This window comes from Drosophila persimilis, unplaced genomic scaffold (genome assembly GCF_003286085.1).
Source record: "Drosophila persimilis strain 14011-0111.01,24,50 unplaced genomic scaffold, DperRS2 tig00000000-arrow-pilon, whole genome shotgun sequence".
Taxonomy (NCBI): Eukaryota; Metazoa; Arthropoda; class Insecta; order Diptera; family Drosophilidae; genus Drosophila; species Drosophila persimilis.
Genome location: NW_020825288.1, coordinates 11,535,348 through 11,556,856, shown reverse-complemented (window position 1 = coordinate 11,556,856; position 21,509 = coordinate 11,535,348). Strand labels below are relative to the sequence as shown.

The window sequence follows — 21,509 nt, the reverse complement described above, 5'->3', positions numbered from 1 at the left end:
ACTTACGAACGCAAATATTTACACAATTTACTCGAAAACGGAGGTATGAGCATATAATATTTCCAAAAACGATGGCAAACACACACACACACATCCACCACACGCACTCCAGCACAGATACCACACACACACAGACACAAATTTGGGAACATTTGGGAAATGTTTGGCAGCAGTTAAGTTAGGCAGAACAGAGCACAACATCAGGGAAAGCAGCAGAAGAGGATAGGATAGAGGACCAACCAGAACCCCATCATCATCAGGCATTGCAAATCGATGATAAGACTGAGAGAGAGAGAAAACAGAGCAGGACAGGAGCATAAGCATAGTTCTTCTGCATATGAATGAAATCATATTGTATGTGCCGTTACTTATATACATACATATATGTATATTCCTGTGCGGGTGCGTGGGTGAGTGGGAAGGCAAATCAACTGTGTACATAATACAGATTAGTATGAGAGTGGATATGGGATGCACATATAAAAACATGCACAGTAAATACAGTGATGACTCAATGGGTTGTACTCAAAGAAACCGAAAGTACTTACATATTTCATTTGTATGAGGTATGGAGATTGAAGAAACATAAGAATGACATAGAAATTTGTAACAACCAAAATATGCGGCTGAAAGACAATAATAGGCTGCATTTTGGCCATCAGCTAATCGCTAATCAAATCTAACATACACATTAAATTAAGTCTTCAATAGCCTTACGAGCCCATGATTGTATCAAAGTTTTTTAGTTTGTTTGATATAAATTACCCATAGATAGTAATTAATACTTTTAAAATGAATCTGTTCACTGCGGAAATACATATGTGGATCTGCAATTAGTAGAGTTTTGGTTGAATATTTCGATGCATTATGATTATAAACTTTGGCATAGTTGTGTAAAATGAAAAAAGACTGTAAGAAATGGTTTGATATATAAATCATAGGTGTTTTCTTTCCGATTTGTGTGTGTGTATTCCCTGCAATATTAAATTTAACCAATTGTTCGCTCTATCGAGCGTTAACTGTTTCCACATACCGATGGCACAGATCAGGGCCAGCTTAAATATAATGGCTGCCTGCCAGCACTTTGTGTGTGTATTTCAATCAAAATGGCTAGGCCCAATGTCCAAGTCAGGGCTACTCAACGAAATTAGAAATGCCATTGGGCGTGGGGTGGATGTCGACGATGACGATGGGGGCGCTCCGCAACTGAATCTCTGGCGCGGTGAGAGTGAGGAGTAGAATTGTTTTGGACACTGGTCTGTGGTGGTCACTGCCAAACATCAATAATAATTCCATAAATGTAATCAGAGAGAGGCAAACAAGGGCCGAGTCAAGTCACTGTGATTGAGCTCTTAATTGCACTGCGATATTAATCCTTGAGCCATTCATCTCACCCCCTATCGTCGCATCCTTTTGGCCACTTCCCATCATGATGACCATTTTCATTAGATGGAGTGCATTCTCAATTACCAGATGGAGGGTCCCGGAGTGAGCTAGCCATCAAGAGTTTAAAGTCCCACAGAGATCAGGGTTCACACTGGCAGAATTTCTGGGAACTCTCTTTAGGGACGAGAATCACTTCCGATCGGCATTATCGCTTGCTTATTTATGCAATGCCAATATTTTGGTTGCGCGAAGTCAAGCCATAACAAAAATAGAGTCCGGGCCGGGTTCAGGATTAGCTGGGAAAATCCTTGGGACTATCCGAAAAACACGTGGAAAAGTCAAAAAGTCCGGCTTATGGTCAAACGCAATTAGCGTTAATTACAACGGAAAACAGCCTGAACAACAGATTCCCGTTGCCAGGCTGCAGCATCCTTCTGGAAAAGGACCTGCTTCGGCTGCAGCTCCTGCTCCTGGTCCGGGTCCTGCTCCCACCACTCCACCCCCATTGCGAACACTTGAAGTTTAATTTAATTTTTTCTTGCGGCTGCCGTAACGTCGTTTGCTTCAAGTGATGGCGCCATGGGATTGGCTAGAGGATGGGTGGACGAATGGCTGACACCCATCCTGGGCGTGGAGTGGAGTGCCTGATGCGGCATAGTTTCTAACGTCATCATCAACATCATCCACATCGACAGCACCATCGACAAGCGCTCGTCAGGGCTGGTGCCGGTGCCGCAACTTGCGATGATTGATGGTGCGTAATTTGGAAAATTAGAAGCGTCCGGAAAGGACAGATAGGCCAGCCAGGATACGCAGTAAAGGGGTGGCTCCGCTCTGCTCGGCTCCGTTTTCCCTCCCATATTTTCTTTTATTCAATTTTTTTTGGCCTTTGCTAATGTTGTTGGCACAACAAGGTGTGTCCTGGTCCTGGTTGCCGGCCTAGTAGCCACTGCCACTGCCACCGCCACTGCCACTGCCGCGTGTCCTGCCGCCGCTCGACGCTTGCGGGCGCGTGCAGAGCCCTACAACAAAGTTGCGCGTGGTTATTAGAAAACAATTTAATTAAATATTCACTTGAAGTACAACAACAACAGCCGCAGCAAAAAGAGAGGAAAATAGCGTTGGGAGAGGCCTCACTTTCCCATCATACAGTAAAGAGCTCAAACAATGCCCATCAATATTAAACGATGTTGCTCGCTGTCCATTTAGAGCGCTGCTCCAGTTCCTCGCAAGCGTCGTCCTTGTTCTTGCTGTTGTTTTTAGTCGTCGTCCTCGCTGGCCCGTGATGTAATGTGAGAAAGTTTTTCTACCGTGGGTGCGTGTGTGTGTGTGTGCGTGGTCGAGGGTCTGTGGAATGGGGATAAGGATACGGAAAGCAAGCTGGGGCCAGGGAACGCCTTTGATCTGGTTTGAAGTTGGACAGTTTGGTCGGGCAGAACCCATGAAAATCTATGGATCATAGCTTGGGAAAGTGTTATGTTCCCAGTTGTCTTACGGTCTAGAAATGTTCTATAGTGTGTTCCCTGAGTATAGAAAGTGTTACATTCCGATAAAAGTTTCTCCAGAAAACATAAGCAGAGAACTTACTGTACCTCTCCAGAATAGTGGAGGAGGAGTTTCTTTATATCTTTTAGAGTTCTTTCCACAAATAAAACTACATATCCCCTATACAGATTTGCATAGAATTTCTCTTTTCCAAAGCCAAGAATGTGCTTAAGTCCGGAGAGTGATTACTGCAGAAGTCATTCAACAAACGCTCTACCCGTACACCCAAACTTAGATCATTAGAAAGTCTCTCTATCTCTTAGGTGCAACAAAGCCTTCACCTCACACAAAAGCGGTTACAAAGTCATCTATTTCCAATTGTGCCCAGAAAGGAGCTTTGGCCTGGCATGTCGCACTGCACCCGCACAACAGGGGGCAGCCAGCAACCAGGACACCGATGCCCAGAACCTTGTGCTCACCCGCACAACCAGCTGAGAAGTCAGCGTAGGACAAAGGGAAAGTCGTTGGCTGTCTAATTGCATCAGCGACGCTTCCCTGGCCACGCGACCAGTGTGTCTCACCTGCAATTAAACTGTCACATTAGGAACGGGAGGAACGGGATGTACGGGGGGAACGGGGGGAACGGGCATGCATCCCATGGAATGGATTCTCACCTTAATGCAAAGTGATGACGCAGCCCGAAAAGCGATTCCAAATACAATCGGGGGCAGGGCAGGGCAGGGCAGGGCAGTGCAGGGCAGCGCCGGGGGAGGACTGAGTAACAATTGAGGGCCACGTGTCGGGCAGCACTGAAAGTTGGGCCCAAAAGCAAGAGGCAGGGACCTTCCACCAACCAAAAGTTTTGCTTAGGGATTAGCCGCAGCTCAGAGCGTGTCGTGGATGCGAATGTTGGCTGGTGGTTTGTGCCCATGCCAATGCCAATGCCAATGCCTAGACCTGCTTTCCACCCATTGTGTTTGCTTACAGTTACAGCAACAGCTACAGCCAACTAATGAAAGCAAATCTCCGCATTAATTTCAAACGAATTTGTTTTGATGCCGTGATAAGCCGTCAACCGGCAACCGGCAACCGGCATCCGACTGTCGACGATGTATGTACATCATACCAAACGAAACAAAAAACAAACTACGAAAAGCGTTTGCCATTTGGGCGACTGCCGGCTGATCCCACTGAGCCGTGCTCCATCCCCTGCACCCGTTCCCCGGCCCGGTTTTGATTTCTGTCAATAGCCCGGCGGGCCGCCACTTGAGCGTCGAGACGAGGCTCAGCTTTGGCATCGAATGAAACTGAATTTTGCAATGCGCCCGAGGGGATCCTGGCTGGAAGCATACACACACACGCGCGCGCGCTTTGCATTACAATTGCCGAGCGGGCACCACACCCCCACGACCTACGCCCACGGCCAACTACAGTTATTAACCTCTACTTACACTGCTCCGCAGGGTTTATGCTTCACGATTGCTTGACAAGTGTATTTCAGAAATGTAGAGGGTTGATTGGGATCAGACTTCTTCACGGGATGTGAAGATGGTGTTGAAATAAATTTGAGATTTGATTGAACTTTAATATTCCAATATCCAACCGCAAGTACTACAATAATAGTGCATTTGTTTGTGGCAAAGGAGTATTGCAGAATTTATAGTACAATAAAAGACACTTCCATAGATCATCTTTAGCACTTCTATTTTTGTGGGTGCGTACATTCAAAACTTTGAAATTTGAAATTTTCATCGATTTGCTCTGCTCTATTTTCATTTGTATCCATGATCCCATCACTTGTTAGATACTGTGATGACCAGTGTACTTTCGCTCGAGGCTAAGTGTGTAATTAAAGTAGTTGCGGTTTATTATGGCGATGGCGAGGGCGATGTCGAGGACGATGATGATGATGATGGTGATTATGCTGACCTGCACTTGTCGTGAAGCACCGGCCTGGGAATCTATTTGTACATCCCTTTACAAGTCCTCGCCGCGTGCTCTGCACGTGAGCCTGACCAATGATAATGATCTCACATGCAAGTGCCATCAAACGAACTGTGAGAGCGTCTTTTCATGGGCTAAACAATCAACGATTCGACATCGTCGATTGTGTATACGGCTAAATTATTTATTGTCAACAATGGAACATTTATATATGCCAGAATATGGCGTATATTGTCCGTACAGTACATGTCGTCAGTATATCGTCCCAATGTCAAGATTAATCGCCAGCTGTGCGACGAGGTTAGCGGACAGGTAACATCAGCTACCCGACAAATCAACTCTTACCACAGCTCCAGAGCAGAGAAGGAGTCCGAGTCCGAGTCAGACTTCTATATGAAATGAAATATTATGCCAGTCTTTATTGTGTTTGTGGAAAAAATATTTCAAGTTCGGCAGCTTGTCAAGTGGCACTTGTCGTCAGTTGAACGTCACGGCGTTCGGCCACTTTGTCAATTCAAGTGAAATTTTTATTAATTTCGTTTTTAAACTGCATCACCGAGACACTCACACACAAGCGTGTGACAGATATATCCATATATATTAAATGCTCTTGATACACGTTCTCATCAATGAGAGTTTTTGTGTGTTAATGCTAACAAATTGCCGGCGATTCGTCAGCTCTCATCAGTCCCAGTTCCCTAAAAATCATCACCATCCCCATCCCCAGGCACTGGCACTGGCTTTGGCACTGGCACTGGGACTGGCGGTGCCTTTGTGTGGTGTCTCTGCTGTGTGACCTGTATCCTTAATTCTTCGCCTGGTCTTAGCCGCTCTTTTCTGGCCATTGGCCCTTCCCTTGCTTTGTTGCCAATTGACAGTTGTAAATGTTTGTTGTAAATTGTGCTTTAAAGGTGCTAATAGAGTGCCACCGCCGTGCGCGTTTTCCCAAGTTCTTCTGTTTTGTTTTTGTTTTTGTTTTATGTTTTATGTTTTTCTGATTTTTTTTATTTTTTGATTGAGTTGCCCCACAGAAAATCAATGAACTCTTCTGGCTGCCATCTACAAGATACAACCTTTTTATGATGCTTTTGCTCGCCGCTTGGCTTGAGTTCTCTTTGATTTCGCACCGACCAAAGGCGAGTGGAGTGAATCACAAGAACTTCACACCGTCTTTCGATTAGGAGGAGGAGTACGGTATGCCATGGTATGGTATCGCATGGAATGCTGCAGTAGCTGGCAAATGCAAACTATTTATGAAGTGTTGCGGTCCACAGTCTGGGAATCTTTGTTTGTCTAGCAAATTATTGTGGCATTTTGAGAATGCCTGCATACATAGGGAATACATTTCATGAGTTAATCTATATATGTACACATAGCCAGGGTGTACCCAGGGGGTGGCAGAGGGTTCAGCTGCCACGCTTGAGCATTCTTATTAGAAAAATGGATTGTGCTTAATTGAATTGGTATTGTTTTCCGAGTCAACCGTTCTAAATATATGTAACATTATCATCTTACGCGTAAAAATCACGCATGGAAAAAAATCCGGCCGTATCGTTGTGTATCCTATAGCTGCTTCCTTTGCTGAAGTTTCTCGTCTGGTTTTCACTCTCTTTTTTATTGATTGAAACCAACTTTCGGTTGTTTGCTCTAGATGTCATTGACTTTCTAGCTGTGACTTTGGTGCAGCCAAGTGTAACGATTATAGGCAGCAGCCACGAAAACAAACACACCTTCAGAGCATTGTCAAAAAGGCACAACATACATATGTATGTACATATATTTTATATTGCACCAAATTATTGTTAGCTGACTGCCTTCCATATTTTGGCCATTATTAAATTAACGCTTTGCCTGTTTGCTGCGTCATCACTGAGGGCCAGGAAGGGAATCGGAATCGGAGGTGGAGTTGGAGATGGAGATGGAGCTGGTTGACTGTCCTGCCCGTTATGCGTCGAAGGATGTTACGACGGTTACAGTCACTGCCACAGAGTCAGAGCCAGAGTCAACGTCAGCGTCAGCGAGCGAGAGCGCGAGAGAGAGAGAGAGAGAGAGAGACTCTGGCTAACAAGGGTGCCGCATGTCCAGTTGAAATGCCAATGACTTGCCATTTTCAATGGCACTTGGCACGTCAGCGGCACGTCACGTCATGCGTATGGCCAACCAGGAGGAGACTCACCCAGAGACAGACACAGACACAGACACAGAGACAGAACCGCAACCAGATGTGTGACCCATAGAGCAGAAATATCCAAAACTCTGTTATCAATCGAAATCGATGACGGACCACACACGAAGCGGCAGTATGCGGTGCTGCTTTTAACAACTCCATGGCACATCACACATTCTTATCAGCTGAGGGACAGGGTCTCTGGGCCGGAGCCGAGGTCTGACCCACAGATGATCCTCCTCATAAAGACGATGATGATGATGACTCTTACAAACTGGATGAAGACAACCTTTAAGCCCTGAGCTGGAGCTGGAGCTGGAGCCGTGTGTGGGGCTGGCTGTCTGGCTGGCTGGCTGGCTGGCCGGTTGACTGGTTGACTGGCTGCTTGTTGGATGCGCACGCATCATCGTGTAAGCGCCACTTATGTCACTTGTGCCGTTGATGTAGAGATGGAGCCAGCCTCCATTGGAGCACATTCGAGCACTCACCACATGCTGCAGCTCCAAGTCCAACTCCAAGTCTGACTCCAACTCCAACTCGTTTCCATCTTCCAGCTCCAGTTTCTACTATGCGCTGCCGTGTTGTTGCTACTTCATAATGTGCTGGGTCTTGATGGGATTAACACAAACGGCCAACACATCTCAAGCATCTAAAGCTGTGTGCCAGTTTGCTTTTTACATAGTCATCACCATGATCAACAGCTATGCGGCCGGTGCTGGTGCTGGTGCTGGTGCTGGTGCTCTTCAGGTGTCCAAAGTCTGCATCTCTTCAGCATCAGCTTCAACATCAGCATCTCCGCTTTATCTTCAGCTTAGCTCCAGTCTCGTAGCGATCTCTGGGCTGTCTGCCTTGGCTGAAGAGCTAATTTTCGTGTCAGCCCCGGCAAAAGTTTATGAATGATAGCCAGAAGAAAACGCCAGAAACCAGAAACCAGAAACCGGTATTCAAATTTGTATTTTTATTTATTTTATATTTTACCGATTCCCTTGCCTAAATCTCGTTGTAAATTGATTAATGCCTTCGGAGTTAGCTCCACTGCTCCCCTCGTCGTACTGGTCATCATCATTGTCATTGTTTTCGGAAGTAATTAAGACCCAATCGGGCGGACTGAGCAAATAAAACTTCAATCATATTTGCTTTGGCGTTTCGACACTCCAAAAATCACAACGCATTGCGATAAGTCCCAGTGCCAGTCCCAGTTCCAGTGTCAGTCTTAGTCTCAGTCCCCAATCTGATACGATACCTACCGGGTGGACTCCACGTCCTCCCCCTTATACTAGTGCGAGTACTCGTAAATATATGTACATCTATCTGAGATAGCGACCCAAAGCTTGTAAATCAATAAACTACCGAAAAGTTAAGCTTACATACAATACAACACCGCACTTAACCATCCATATCCCCGAATGTGACATATTCCGCTCTACAACAATTAATTGAATTGTTTGTTCCAACATGTGTAGATACAAATGTATCTCTGCGGCTATATCTGTGTCTGTTTCTGTTTCTGCTTCTGGAAGTGGAAGTGGAACTTCGCTCCGTGTGAACATGGCCGGCCACTCAATAACATGAGCATGAAGCACGATAACAATAATTTTTTCGACAATTTGACAGCTTTTCGGCTGCCGCTACGGCTCGTCATTGGCTTCTGGTCCCAAACCCATGCCCAGGCCTGAGCCCTGGCATATTGTTAGATAGACAGATAGATAGATAAAAAATAGGTGTATTTTTTTATAAAACTTGCCGCAGTCTCGTTGTCGCCAGATACGGCTGCCACAACAAAAGTGCCACTAAAGTCCAGGCCCATAGCTGGAAAGTTAATTTTTCAGGCAACGAATACTTAATTAGCAGCCATGTGCTAACTTCCAAGAGTCCGAGCATTTTGTGAGCAGAGAACAGACAGAAACAAATCTCGAAAACATTCTTTCGCATGATCAATTTGGGCAAACCTCTGTGTGGAGGTGCTGGCTCTCAATAGTACGAGTACGAGTACGATATCCATGGACTGGTTTTTTGTGGGAGAGAACCGGCTTTTGGGCTTCTAATCAAGTAAACCATTTCAATTGATTTAAGCGAAATGGATAGTTTGGAAAATACCATCCAAATATGCTAAATGGGGATAATGAATTTAAGAGAAAACAAACCCAAAATGTGTTCAAGTTCGATGTATTGTTTATTTACTTATTCAAATATTCTGCCTTCGTAATTGTACATTTTTCTACGTACTTTTATATGAATCAGTTTTGGTACCACTTTAAAAAACCCAACCCCAATATTAAATTTCATTTTGGTCCTTTCTATGAGTAATTTTCCCATTTCTACGCATCGCCAAACTGACCGTAACGTCTTTAATGCTTCTTCCACAAACGAAGGGGAGCAACAGTTTTTTTTTTTAATTAAAAGAATAAAACTAGTTGTTTTCTTGGGGGCCCAGAGCCAGAGGAAATAAGGTCGCCACGCCAGTGTCTTAATATCATTGCTTTCGCGTGTTTGCACATAGATAAAAGGCACAGAGACTTTATAGCCAACCGCAGCGAAATAGATAAATGTGGCAAAATTCAAGCAAAAACCACGACTAGGCTGTGATTCAAGCGGTATCTAGTGGCGTGGAACCGACCCCGATAAGGCACGCACTCCGCCGAAATGCGACAAACTCCGGCGGAGGGAACCGCATCCGTATCGAAGGCGACCGACCCAAGGGCGACCGTCACTGCTGCAGCGCTAAGGTCTTGACTTGGCTCGCCCTTGTAAAAGTGCAGTTTTTTGAGCATACAGACGAGGCGGCAAAGGAAAATGTGAATCATGGCGATGGCGATGGCGACGGCGACGGCTGACGCGCCAAAACTGATAAGAAAACAAAGAAAATCACATGTGAAAGTAAGGAAAACGAAAATTCTCGGTGTCGAGATGAGTTCAGGGGCAAAGGTACGATGAGTACGCCGGCAAACATTCGGCGGATAGATTGTGGAGCGGAAATGAAACACCTACGCAAATAATGCAGGCGATGAGCAGACACGGGCGCAAACAAGCCACATCCTAATTTAGATAAGAGCCGCCAGTCCATATATTCCAGCATCCCATGCCAGCATTCCAGAGCACCGTTTTATGGCTCTGAAGAAAGTAATCGGAGCCCTGCCCATGTCCCTGTCCCTCACCGTGTCCGCCACCCTTCATGGGTTGGTTGGCTGCCCTCTGTCCAACGCGCTCTAATTAATGCAAGACCGCGGCATCGGCATCGGCATCCCGTTGGCTCTCTCCTTTACCCTTTGGAAACTGCTCTAGTTTCGGTGTCACCTTTTGGCCGGGTGTGTACCGGGCCGGGTTGCTGTATCAGTGCGGCGAGTACGAGTATCTGCGGATGCTGGTCTCGGCTGCGCTGCGGTTCGCCGGGGCATTGTCTGCGTGGCAGGGGCAGCCATAAAATTGGCATTGTTGTATTGTTGTCTACGGTAAACACGCGCGCAATGCGGTCGTAAAACAAAAGACGCTTTTATGGTTACGCTCATTACGGCACACGCAACACAGAGACGCTAAAGATATAGATACATATTGTAGATACAGAACCATTCAGACAACGGCTAACATATACAAGATATCCCGAATACTACTATATATGTATGTAGGTTGGAAAACTACACTTTAGAGAACACTCAATCATATTTCATGAGAATTCTGAAATAAATTAATCACTAATTTGTTAAAAAGAACCGAAACAAGATTTCAAATTTAGGTAAAACCTGTTAGTCAATATAGAAAGTGATATTACTTAACTGAAGGTTAGGAAATGATAACAAAAATATTCCGTTTCCATTTCGTTGTATCGGCCGCTTATTTTGTAGCTATTTTGCCCGTTAAGTTCTCACCTGGAAAGAATGAGCGGATAGGCTTGGACCAAAAATAAAAAACTAACAGGATTCCGCTCAAAGGACCCAGAAGATATCCGGGAACCAGCCTCCAAATGAAAACACGTTCCATCGATTTAGTTGCAAAAATCGTAAGCAAATGTCATAAAAAGTATAGATCTCTGGGGGTTTGTTTGTCCCAGATATTAGAATGGTGCGATCTTCTTCTGTTGGGGCAAATGATTAAACAATCACTAATGAGTACCGATAATTGGGCTAAGCCAAAAAAAATGAGCAGAAAGAAAAACAATTTAATCGACATTGATGCTCCCTATGCGCTGTCCGCTGATTCCGTTGATTCCGATTTGTATGCGGACTCGGACGCGGACAGGCCAACGAGTGGGCAAAGTATTTTAATTTGTGTGAAAATATTGAACAAACAAATAAATCAACAATCACAAATAATAACAATAAAAATAAATATAAAACAGATACAGATACGGATACATGCCAAGCGGCAGCGGCAGCGGCAGGCAGACAGCAGACGTCATCTATCTGAGAAATGTTGGTCAAATGCTTTTATAGATATAAATATATTTATGTATGGGTTTCTGTAAAGTCATTGCCACATGGCGCATGCGTCACAGAAATGAAATGCTTAAAACAAACAAAAAGCGCAGCATTTTAAAGTAATATCAACAACAAAATCAAAACATCGCTGGGAAAAAGTAGTAAAGTCAATATTTTCCATAAATGCACTGCGGGGATGCTGCGCCTGAGCTGGGGCTGGGGCTGGGGCTGGGGCTAATTAAAAAGTTTGAGCAGGATTTAGACCCGATTTGCCATCCGAGTGCAGCCGAACCCGCACTGTATCAAATCGTGCCGTTGCAAAACCCAATCCAACCCTAGTGAAACCGAACTGAATGGAACCCCCATACGTACAACCTACAGTGGCGCGCTTTTAAAGCAAATAAATAAATAGATAAATGACTAAAAGGTAAATAAATACGAGTACACATTTATGTACATTTATTTTTGGATTGCTGGCATTACTACGAGTATTTGCCAAGAGTCTACGCCAAAAAAAGTCTACCGTACGGATATACTCGTATATTATTATAAAAGCGTGATGCGCTTCTGCCACTCTATAGCACACATAACACACACAAACGCACACACAATCATTAGTGATCCAGAGCCACTTGAACGGCCTCTGAAATACAATAAAAGTGATTAGAAGTGCACATAAAGATACTCATATATGCACCTAAATATATAAAGTATATTCCAAGATGTTTGATGACAATGGTGCTGATGTGATAGAGATATTGGAATGTCGTAAACAAATTTGTAAACAAATTTGTATCTCTACGACTAAACGCATTTATGTAGCTTTGTGAGTGAATAAAGTAAGCCATAGATGATTATGGGGAGTTATTCGTAAATCTGGTAATGCATATAAAAACAATGTACCCTTTTATTGTTTTTTAAAAGATCATACTTAATATGTGTATAATATGCCCGAACCTTACCATATATATACATACATCTACATATATGTACGAGTTTGATTGCATTTCTTTAACTTAATCAAATAGGATTTTCGATCTTCCGGATATATGATTGCTTAAGTCAATGTTTGATTGAAATATGAATAGAATGAAGAGCAGAAATATGGAATAACTCAATATTATCTACATATATGGTGGTTTGTTATTATTTGTTCCAACATGTCAACATAATATAGGGGTCCCGTCCCGTCCCTCATTGAGTATCATAAAGGAGAAATCATATATTATTCCAGCTCCTAAATTTAGACTATTAGCAAAGCAGAACGGAACGGAAAATTCTTCGTGACAACATGGGAAATGAGGAATTTCCGCCAGTATCTGAATCTTCAGGTAGATCTCAATTGAGTACATCGTTTCATTGAGAAATGAAACAAACAATTCGTTTATGGATGCAATAATGAGCCTCTCACACACTCATGGATACTGGCACACACACCCGTACATCACACAGATACACACACTCACTCTCATATACATGAGTAGAGACACTGGCACACTTGGCTGGGTGAAAGGGTTAAGAGCGGAATGGAATGCACAATGGAAGGCGTCAAGCGGCGTACGGTGTATCACGGAACCCGTTCCGAGTCTTCTTTATAACCGAAATTAAAATGCGTTTTATCCGCGGCCATAAAACAGAAGAACTCTCTAGCCTGTCTACCAGGAAGTATTCAACATCCACGCGCTCTTTTGCATCATTTGCATCAATGAATGGTCCAGACTTAAGTTTCAGTTTCCATCACCAGGTAGTAGACATCCGCTGGAGGATGGGTCTGGGTATGAGGCCAGAACTGGGTCACTTTCGCAATGACTTGCCAAAAAGGAAAGATGCGCTCTGCTGATGCTTCTGCTGCTGTTGCTGCCGCTCGCGATGCCTCGAATGCCATGCCACGAATGTGAATGAGAATGAATGAGAGTGACATTGGCATACCTTAACCTCAAATGTGCAGAGGGTCTAAAAAACGAACGAATGAGCAAAAAAAAAGAAACAGCAGACACACACACACACATATGTATTATTAATGTCTTCTTTGGGAGCCAAAAGGCGTTCTTTTTTGTTCTCTGGCAAAACATAGAGCGTCGTATGCATCGTCTCGCAGTACTCAGAGTCGATGTAGTAGGAGTCGAGTCTCTCAACCAAACCCCAGACGAAATCGCGCTCGGAGCAGAAGACCCTTGTCTCAATCGGAGTCGGAGTCGGAGTACCAGTCGTAGTCGCTTTTTTTGCGGATGAGCGTGCGAGTGGAAGCGGGAGCGAGCGATTATTGATCGCATTAGGGGAAAATCGTTAACTGTAACATGGCGTCGCTCAGGTCCAGGCCCGGGCCCTGGCATTAGGCGCTATCTGTGTATGTGTGTGTGTGTGTTAGTATAAGTGTATTAGTGCGATGCAGCTGCTCCATATCGCATGAGAGGGCGTTTCTCGCTCTTTCGCTGCTTACGTTGGCCACGCCCCCGTCCGACTATCAGTTGTCGTGGCAACCCGCGTCCGCTAACTGCTCTGTTGATCCAAGAGCCGCGTTCCGGCCAATGCGCTTGCGCCGCTCCGAGCGGTGTGTGCGTAAGAGAGCGAGAGCCTGTCATTGGCAAGGCCTCAGCAAGCGACGGTGGTTGTAGTTGTAGTTGTTTCGGGGTGTGTCTGTGTGTGTGTGCTGGCCTCTGGGCCGTGGGTGAGAACGAGTCAGAGTTGTTGCTGCCACTGCCACACACTGCTGTCGACGTCGACGCTGGCATCGGCATCGGCACTTGAGCGCGGCTCGAACAATATTTGTTGGCAGCAAGCGCAAGCCAAATAGTAGACAAGCGTTCCCCTCTGCAAACAGTCACATTCAAGAGCTCAAGCCAAAGAGACACTCGAGCGGACCAGCAGCAGCGGCAGCAGCAGACTCAACCTCAGCATCAGCTACAGCTACAGCTCCATCTCTAGATACAGCCACAGCCAGCAGCAGTTCTCAGCCTCATCCACAGCTTCAGTGGCCAAAAGCCAGCTAACAATTCACGTTCCACGTTCGTGCGTCGGTTTTTGTTGCGGCGCGGCGCAGGGCTCTGAGCAGCGGACAAAAAGAGAATTATAGTATTACAAAAAAATAGAGCCATATTTGCCACGTTATTTTATTGCCAAATTTGCTTAAGGCATCAGGCGGGCCGGTCCACACAAATAAATTAATCAAAGTGTTTAGTGCACAAACAAAGCCAAATCTCAACAAAAAGAAAGAATAGCTAAAACCCAAAACCAACAACCAACAACCGACAACCCACAACAGAGAGTAGAACTTTGAAGAAAGTGTCAAGTGCAGTGCACCACCCAAAAACATGCCACAAATAATTATCACATCAATAAATGCAGTGATAGTGCATTGAACAAAAGATAATAGATCATATCATCAAATAATATAAAACAAAGCCCGATCGCAGATCGCAGAGCGAAAATTATCGGGAAAATTCGGCAAACCCAGCTATAGAACTTTTTTAATTTTCCGTTTTTTGTGCGCGTCCCTTGCACGCGTCAAACTTTCCCTCGCTTCTCCTGGGGACAGTGCGTCCGAAAGCCGGCAACATAACGGCGCAACTATTGAACAGCTTTCTGAAGGGTAGCCCCCACCAGACCACCATTGACATCATGCAGAAGCTCTACGCGGAGCCGCCGCCCAGCAGCGGCGCTCCGGTGAGCATGTCCTCTGGGGGCCCGCCGCCGAGTGGCCCTCCGCCCTCCAGCATCAACAACAACCCGAACCCCACCTCGAACGGCGGCAGCATGAGCCCGCTGGCCAGATCCGCCTACACAATGAACAGCATGGGAATCCCGGTGGGTGGCATGTCCTCGGTATCTCCCCAGGCGGCGGCCACCTTCGGCTCCAGTGTCCTCGACTCGGCGGCGGTGGCCAGCATGACCGGCAGCATGGGAGCGGCGGCTATGAATTCGATGGGCGGCAACTGCATGACCCCCAGCTCCATGAGCTACGCGAGCATGGGCTCTCCACTCGGGAACATGGGCGGCTGCATGGCCATGTCAGCGGCCAGCATGTCGGCGGCGGGCCTAAGCGGCAACTACGGTCCGATGCCGCCTGGATCGCGGGAAATGGAGACTGGCTCCCCCAACTCGCTGGGCAGATCGCGTGTGGACAAGCCGACGACCTACAGACGCAGCTACACGCACGCCAAGCCGCCGTACAGCTACATCTCCCTGATCACGATGGCCATACAGAATAATCCGACGCGGATGCTCACTCTGTCGGAGATTTACCAGTTCATCATGGACCTGTTCCCCTTCTACAGGCAGAACCAGCAGCGCTGGCAGAACTCCATCCGGCACTCTCTGAGCTTCAACGACTGCTTCGTGAAGATTCCGCGGACGCCTGATAAGCCTGGCAAGGGATCCTTCTGGACCCTGCATCCCGACTCCGGGAATATGTTCGAGAACGGATGCTACTTGCGGCGCCAGAAGCGTTTCAAGGACGAGAAGAAGGAGGCCATTCGGCAGCTGCACAAGAGTCCGTCGCACAGCAGCCTGGAGGCGACCAGTCCGGGAAAGAAGGACCACGAGGACTCGCACCACATGCACCACCATCACCACAGCCGACTGGAGCACCACCAGCACCACAAGGAAGCGGGCGGAGCGTCTCTGGCCGGGGTGAATGTATTGAGTGCGGCGCACAGCAAGGATGCGGAGGCCCTGGCAATGCTCCATGCCAACGCGGAGCTCTGCCTGGGACAGCAGCCACAGCACGTGCCGACGCACCACCACCACCAGCACCACCAGCTGCAGCAGGAGGAGCTGTCGGCCATGATGGCCAACCGGTGCCACCCGTCGCTGATCAGCGACTACCACTCGTCGATGCATCCACTGAAACAGGAGCCCTCAGGCTACACTCCCTCCAGCCACCCATTCTCCATCAATCGCCTGCTGCCCACAGAGTCCAAGGCGGACATCAAGATGTACGATATGAGCCAGTACGCCGGTTACAACGCCCTCAGCCCGCTGACCAACTCACACGCTGCCTTAGGCCAGGACTCGTACTACCAGAGCCTCGGCTACCACGCGCCCGCCGGCACTACGAGCTTGTGACACCACCAGTACCCCTTAGCTTAAGGGCGCGCGGAGCAGATGCTGCGCTCGCAGCAGCAGCAGCACTTGCAGCAGCACCACCAGCAGCAGCAGGCGGCGCAGCAACTGACATCCGCTTCAAATACCACACCAACCACAGCACCCAAGGCCAGCAGCAAGTCAGGATCGGGTTCGGGTTCAGGCTCCGGATCGGGCTCAGGCTCAGGCTCGGGATCAGTCTCCGCATCGGCATTGGCCACTGCCTCAGCATCGGTCGTTAATTACTCCCAGAAGCTGCAGCAGCAGCAACAGCAGCAACAACAGCAGCAGCAGCAACACCAACAGCATCAGCAACAGCTGTTGCACAGCCAACTCTCGGCGGAGCTGCAGGAGGACTCCTCGAACATCACCAGCGACCTCAGCGAGGAGCAACTGCAGCACCAGGCGGCACAGCAGCAGTACAACAATTACCAGCAGTACGCGGCGGCCGCCAGCTACCGGAACTGGAATCACAGCCTCACGTTCAATGGAGCCGCCGCCCTGCAGAACCTCCTGTAGCCCTGGCCCCGCACAAGCGGCGGCTTTGTGGCACCCAAGGGCATGGGCATGGGCCTGTCAATTAGCGAGTGCAGTTCCACTGGCTTTTAGCACCTGGGCGCATCCTTTGAGCACGTGAGTAGCCAGCCAGCCAGGGTTAGGCTCGAGATCAGGTTCGGGCCCACACACTTGTACATAGACCCATCGAACCCTTCTACTGCTAGCACTGTCTTAGCCTTTGCCTTTATGTTTTTTCCTTTCCTTTCCAATACCCGGTGTATCGTTCTGTTGGGGAAACCAAGAAACAAGAAAAAAGTGATGTAGTTGTAAGTGCAGCGATCGGAGGCACCAATCCAATGTGGCTGCCCCCGTGCTCTAAGAACTTTTGTTAAAATTTTATGTTCTTTTGCTAATACAAAAATATAATTCCGTGCCATTTGTTTTCGTTGTCGAAACAAGCAATAACAATCAAAGCGGTTAAAACTACAAATTTAAACATTTTAAATGTAACACAGAGAAAGAGAGAGAGAGAGAGATGGTAGGGATACTATCCTTAGGGAGAGAGAGTGAGCTTAGCGGGATCGTGTGTAATGTTCTGTCAGAAACGCTAAAACTAAACTAAAATGTCCCAAATAGAAGCGCAAATACAAATACTAAGTGAAACCTTTATCCAAAGGCAATCGAATTCGAATCGCAAATGATCAAAAACCAAAAAACTAAGCCCTATATCATCATATATTCAGCAGTCCAGCAAAACACCCTAAGAATCTTCAAAATACAACAAGAAATCTGGCCATGCATAGGAAACGTCACGTCTTATACTATATAATTTATGAAAAATTGTCATTTATATACACACATACGAGAATATCCACGGATCGGGTATGTGCAGATATATCAGACTTCATTTACATTTACATTGTGTGTCTTCTGTTGTTGTACGAATTCGTTAGGCTTAGGCATTTTTGTAAATAATCTATAAATAGTACGTATTCCTAAGAGAGAGAACCCAACCCCCCACTAAAACCCTCTCCCCCCTCCACCAACAACAATTTTAAACTAACTTGAGAATTAATCAAATTGTATGAAACTATGCCACACCCTCACACTCACACACACACACATGAAATAAAATTAAACATATATAAATATTGTATAGCATTTAACATTTAATTAGCATAAATAACGAAGGCAGCACGCAAAAAAAAGCATAAAAAAAGAAAAGAATATGAGAATGCAATTATTATTCAATAATTTTTAATATTAGTTATATTGTGCGTAAAGTATGAAAAAATTATAAAAAGGACACATTTTTACATTGAGCTAAGCTAATTAATTAAACTTGATAAAAAAATAGTTTAAATATGAAAAAAACACACTGAAACAAATGAAATTTATTGTAAAATAAACACAATATGAAATTCAATAAATGTCAAAGCAAGAATTAAAATCCAAACTCTAAAGCTAGTTAAAATTAATACTATTATAAATCATGCAAAACAAAAACAACAGCAACAAACCGACTATTTTAATGTTTGAAATACATGAAAAAAGTAAAAAAAAAAAATTATAAATTAGTTTTAATTTCCCAGGCAATCAAAGCAATACCTACCTTTGTTGACATAAACAACTGACCTCCAACAATCATTTCTATATTGATTGGGCTGGTCTCCGTCCCCCGGTCCTATCTACGGGCATGGTATCGATGCAGCAAATTGAACGACCGATAGTGGTTCCGAGAGGTGTCATCCCTATCTTATCGCTACCCAGATGCAGAGTGCAGTTTTTCCCAGTTTTCCGTTGTTTTCCGTTGATAAACCCCGCTCTTATCGCCCTGCACTCATAAATTGCAACGGAACAAGAAGGTAAACAGCCACGTCCCAGACCTGACTAACCCATCTCAACCCAACCCCAGTTTCAGTCCCAGTCCCAGTCATACTTCCAGTCACCTATCCCTCTTCTTTTGGTTCTGTTCTGTTTGCTTTCTAGTAATATAAAGAGAGGAATATACGATACGATACCCTATCATGGACCTTATCTCTGTTATATGTATATATGTATGTATATACTCCGACAACTACAGCCTGATCAGTCGCATTTCCCCCCTGGTAGGGCGACAGTTACAACCTATCCAACGTTGATTATCATCGGTGTGATTCATTTGAAAGAATCTATGGTTCCAGAATTCTCGGACGTGGGCCTGGTAGCCAGAGGCATTGCAATTTCACAAACAGTTCATTTATCTGGTCGCTGCAGACCCTGCGAACGTTTAACAAGCTGTTGTCTTTTTTAATTAAGCAGGAAGGTCACCATTTCTATATACCGACAGATATCTATATACATTTTATATGTGGGCAACTTGCTTTAATACATTTTTTATGGCCTCTACCATGGGTAGAACAGCACTGTTCCATAAAGAGCGCGCTTTGTTGTTCGTCAGGGGCTTGGGACTTGGTCGGGGAGTAGGTCTGTCTGTCCATGCAATTCTGACTGGGACTCGGTCTGTGTCTGGGTCTCGCTTTGGGAGCGACAACAAAATGGCGCTTGGTTTGTTGTCGCTTCAATTTCGATTTTTCCTTGACATTGTGACTGTCAGCATTTTGTTAGAGTTCCTTCATTTTACTCCCGCAAACAACCCCATCTGTGTGCGGGGCTTACGAGATCTGTGTCTTGGGGTTGGTTCGGCTAAACCGACAACCCACCCAAAAACACCCAAGCCACCCACTCAACCGCGCCACCCCCCATTTCCAGTTGTCGACAATTTATATATCGATGCCTTAATGCCAGACATGCGCGCTGAAGACGCTCAATGGGGGGGATGCCGATGGTATGGTGGTGTTCCGAGTTTGTTGAGCTCTCCAGACAAGCCAGAACCAGCCATGTCCTCCCATATCTATTCATAAATGCCACCCACACGGCTCGCCGCCGCTTGTGAGCGACCCGACCCCATCAATATGTAATTATTCTGTCGAAGACAGATTTAAAATTCCATTTTCAACAAACAACAAGTTCGGGTTAAACTTTTTACAACTTCCCAGAACAAAACCATTAGGAAATTGGCAGAGCAGAGTGTACAATTTGTCATGACATTTGGTTGGTCATTAAACATTGATGATGGCCAGAGTCAGAGTTTTATTGAAACACGAGTAATCATCGCATGTCTATGACCTCGGTGCACTCTCCCTTTTCATTCCCTATATCCAATGTGTTTTATATACTAGAATTGTATAATTGACAAAACATAGAAATTAGTAAAAAAAATTTGTAAATTGAATTTTTAGTTAGAAATTTCATACATCCGAAATTCAGCTCGGTTTCCGTTCAGTAGGGATTGTGGCAGGAAATTTGCGAGTAAATCCAGTCCAGGCCGGCCGAGGGCTTGAGGTTTTACGGCTGCTGTTCTGCTGCTAATAAAGAACCACAATCTTGTAGTAATTTTCTAATGGAATATTTAATTTTAAAACGAGACACAGCCGGGTTTGGGGTTGTGGGTGTGGGGCCTGAAAGGAGTGGAGATGCTGCCACGTAGAAAAATGGTCGGGCAACGCAACCCTTTTTTCCTTTGCTGCAGGAACAGCATGGAGCAGCAGCGGCTTATGCCGGATGGATACACAGGAAGTAGTAGTGCCTTTGGTAGCCTCCATTGCCAGCCCCATCTGGCATTTTCCTCACTCTCTCTCTGCTTCCTTTCCCCATGGTGGCAGTCAAAGACAGCGCCACGTAGCAATGGCGGAGGCAGGAAGGCAGTGTGGCAACGTGGTTGTCGCTGCAGGGGCAGCATCCGCTCGGATCTGGTTGCTGGCTGGTTGGATGGTTGGATGGTTGGACCCCCATGGACCCGCCTCTCTGAGAGCTCCACTCGCTTTGTGCACTGCTTTTTCATTATAATAATACTTTGTAATTAGGTTTTCGAAAGTTAATTAAAATTCGGTTATGAAAGCGGAAACTTTCTCATGAACGCTTCCGGTTATAAAAACGCATGAAGGGGGTTCGCTAGGGGTTGTTGGGTCTTTGGGGGTAGGATAGGTGGTGTGCTGGTTGGCGATTGGGAGAGGGTTCTGGCTCTGGGGCTCGGTTAGGCAAATGGAAAATGGGAAAATGCTTCAAAAAAGGATTTTCGGTCTCCGGTTGAGCTGCAGCCAGAGACAGACATAGAATAAAAGATGGAAATGTACGAGTAAAAGACGAGTACTGCCCCAAAAACAGAACCAGCGAGAGGGGTAGACACAGAACAGAGAAGCAGTGAGAAAAGGGAAGAGAATGTAGGGGAGGAGAGACAGCGGCATGGCTCTCAACTTTGTTTCGAGGAAATTTTTGTGCAAACATTTCTCTGAAATTAAAAAATACATATTATATTTTAATGAGCAAAATGGCTACCAACGCGCCATCGCAGTGGTTCTTTCTCCTCTTTTCGCTGGTGTTGGTGCCTGTAGCTGTTGCTGTTGTCACGTTTAATGCGAACCGCGCCCAGTCGCAAGGTTGTTCCCAACATTGCGAACGGGATAATTAAAATGATGACTTGAAAATAAATTGCT

At 45.9% G+C, this 21,509-nt stretch overlaps 1 protein-coding gene across 1 annotated transcript; it reads left to right on the top strand.

Annotated features, from left to right (window-relative positions):
- The first annotated feature begins 14,242 nt into the window (after positions 1-14,242).
- LOC6587915 (protein fork head) lies at positions 14,243-18,298 on the top strand. The gene is given in 1 exon segment (XM_026995316.1): positions 14,243-18,298. A coding segment is annotated over 1 exon segment (1,983 nt). The 5' UTR covers positions 14,243-15,012; the 3' UTR covers positions 16,996-18,298.
- Positions 18,299-21,509: the final 3,211 nt, after the last annotated feature.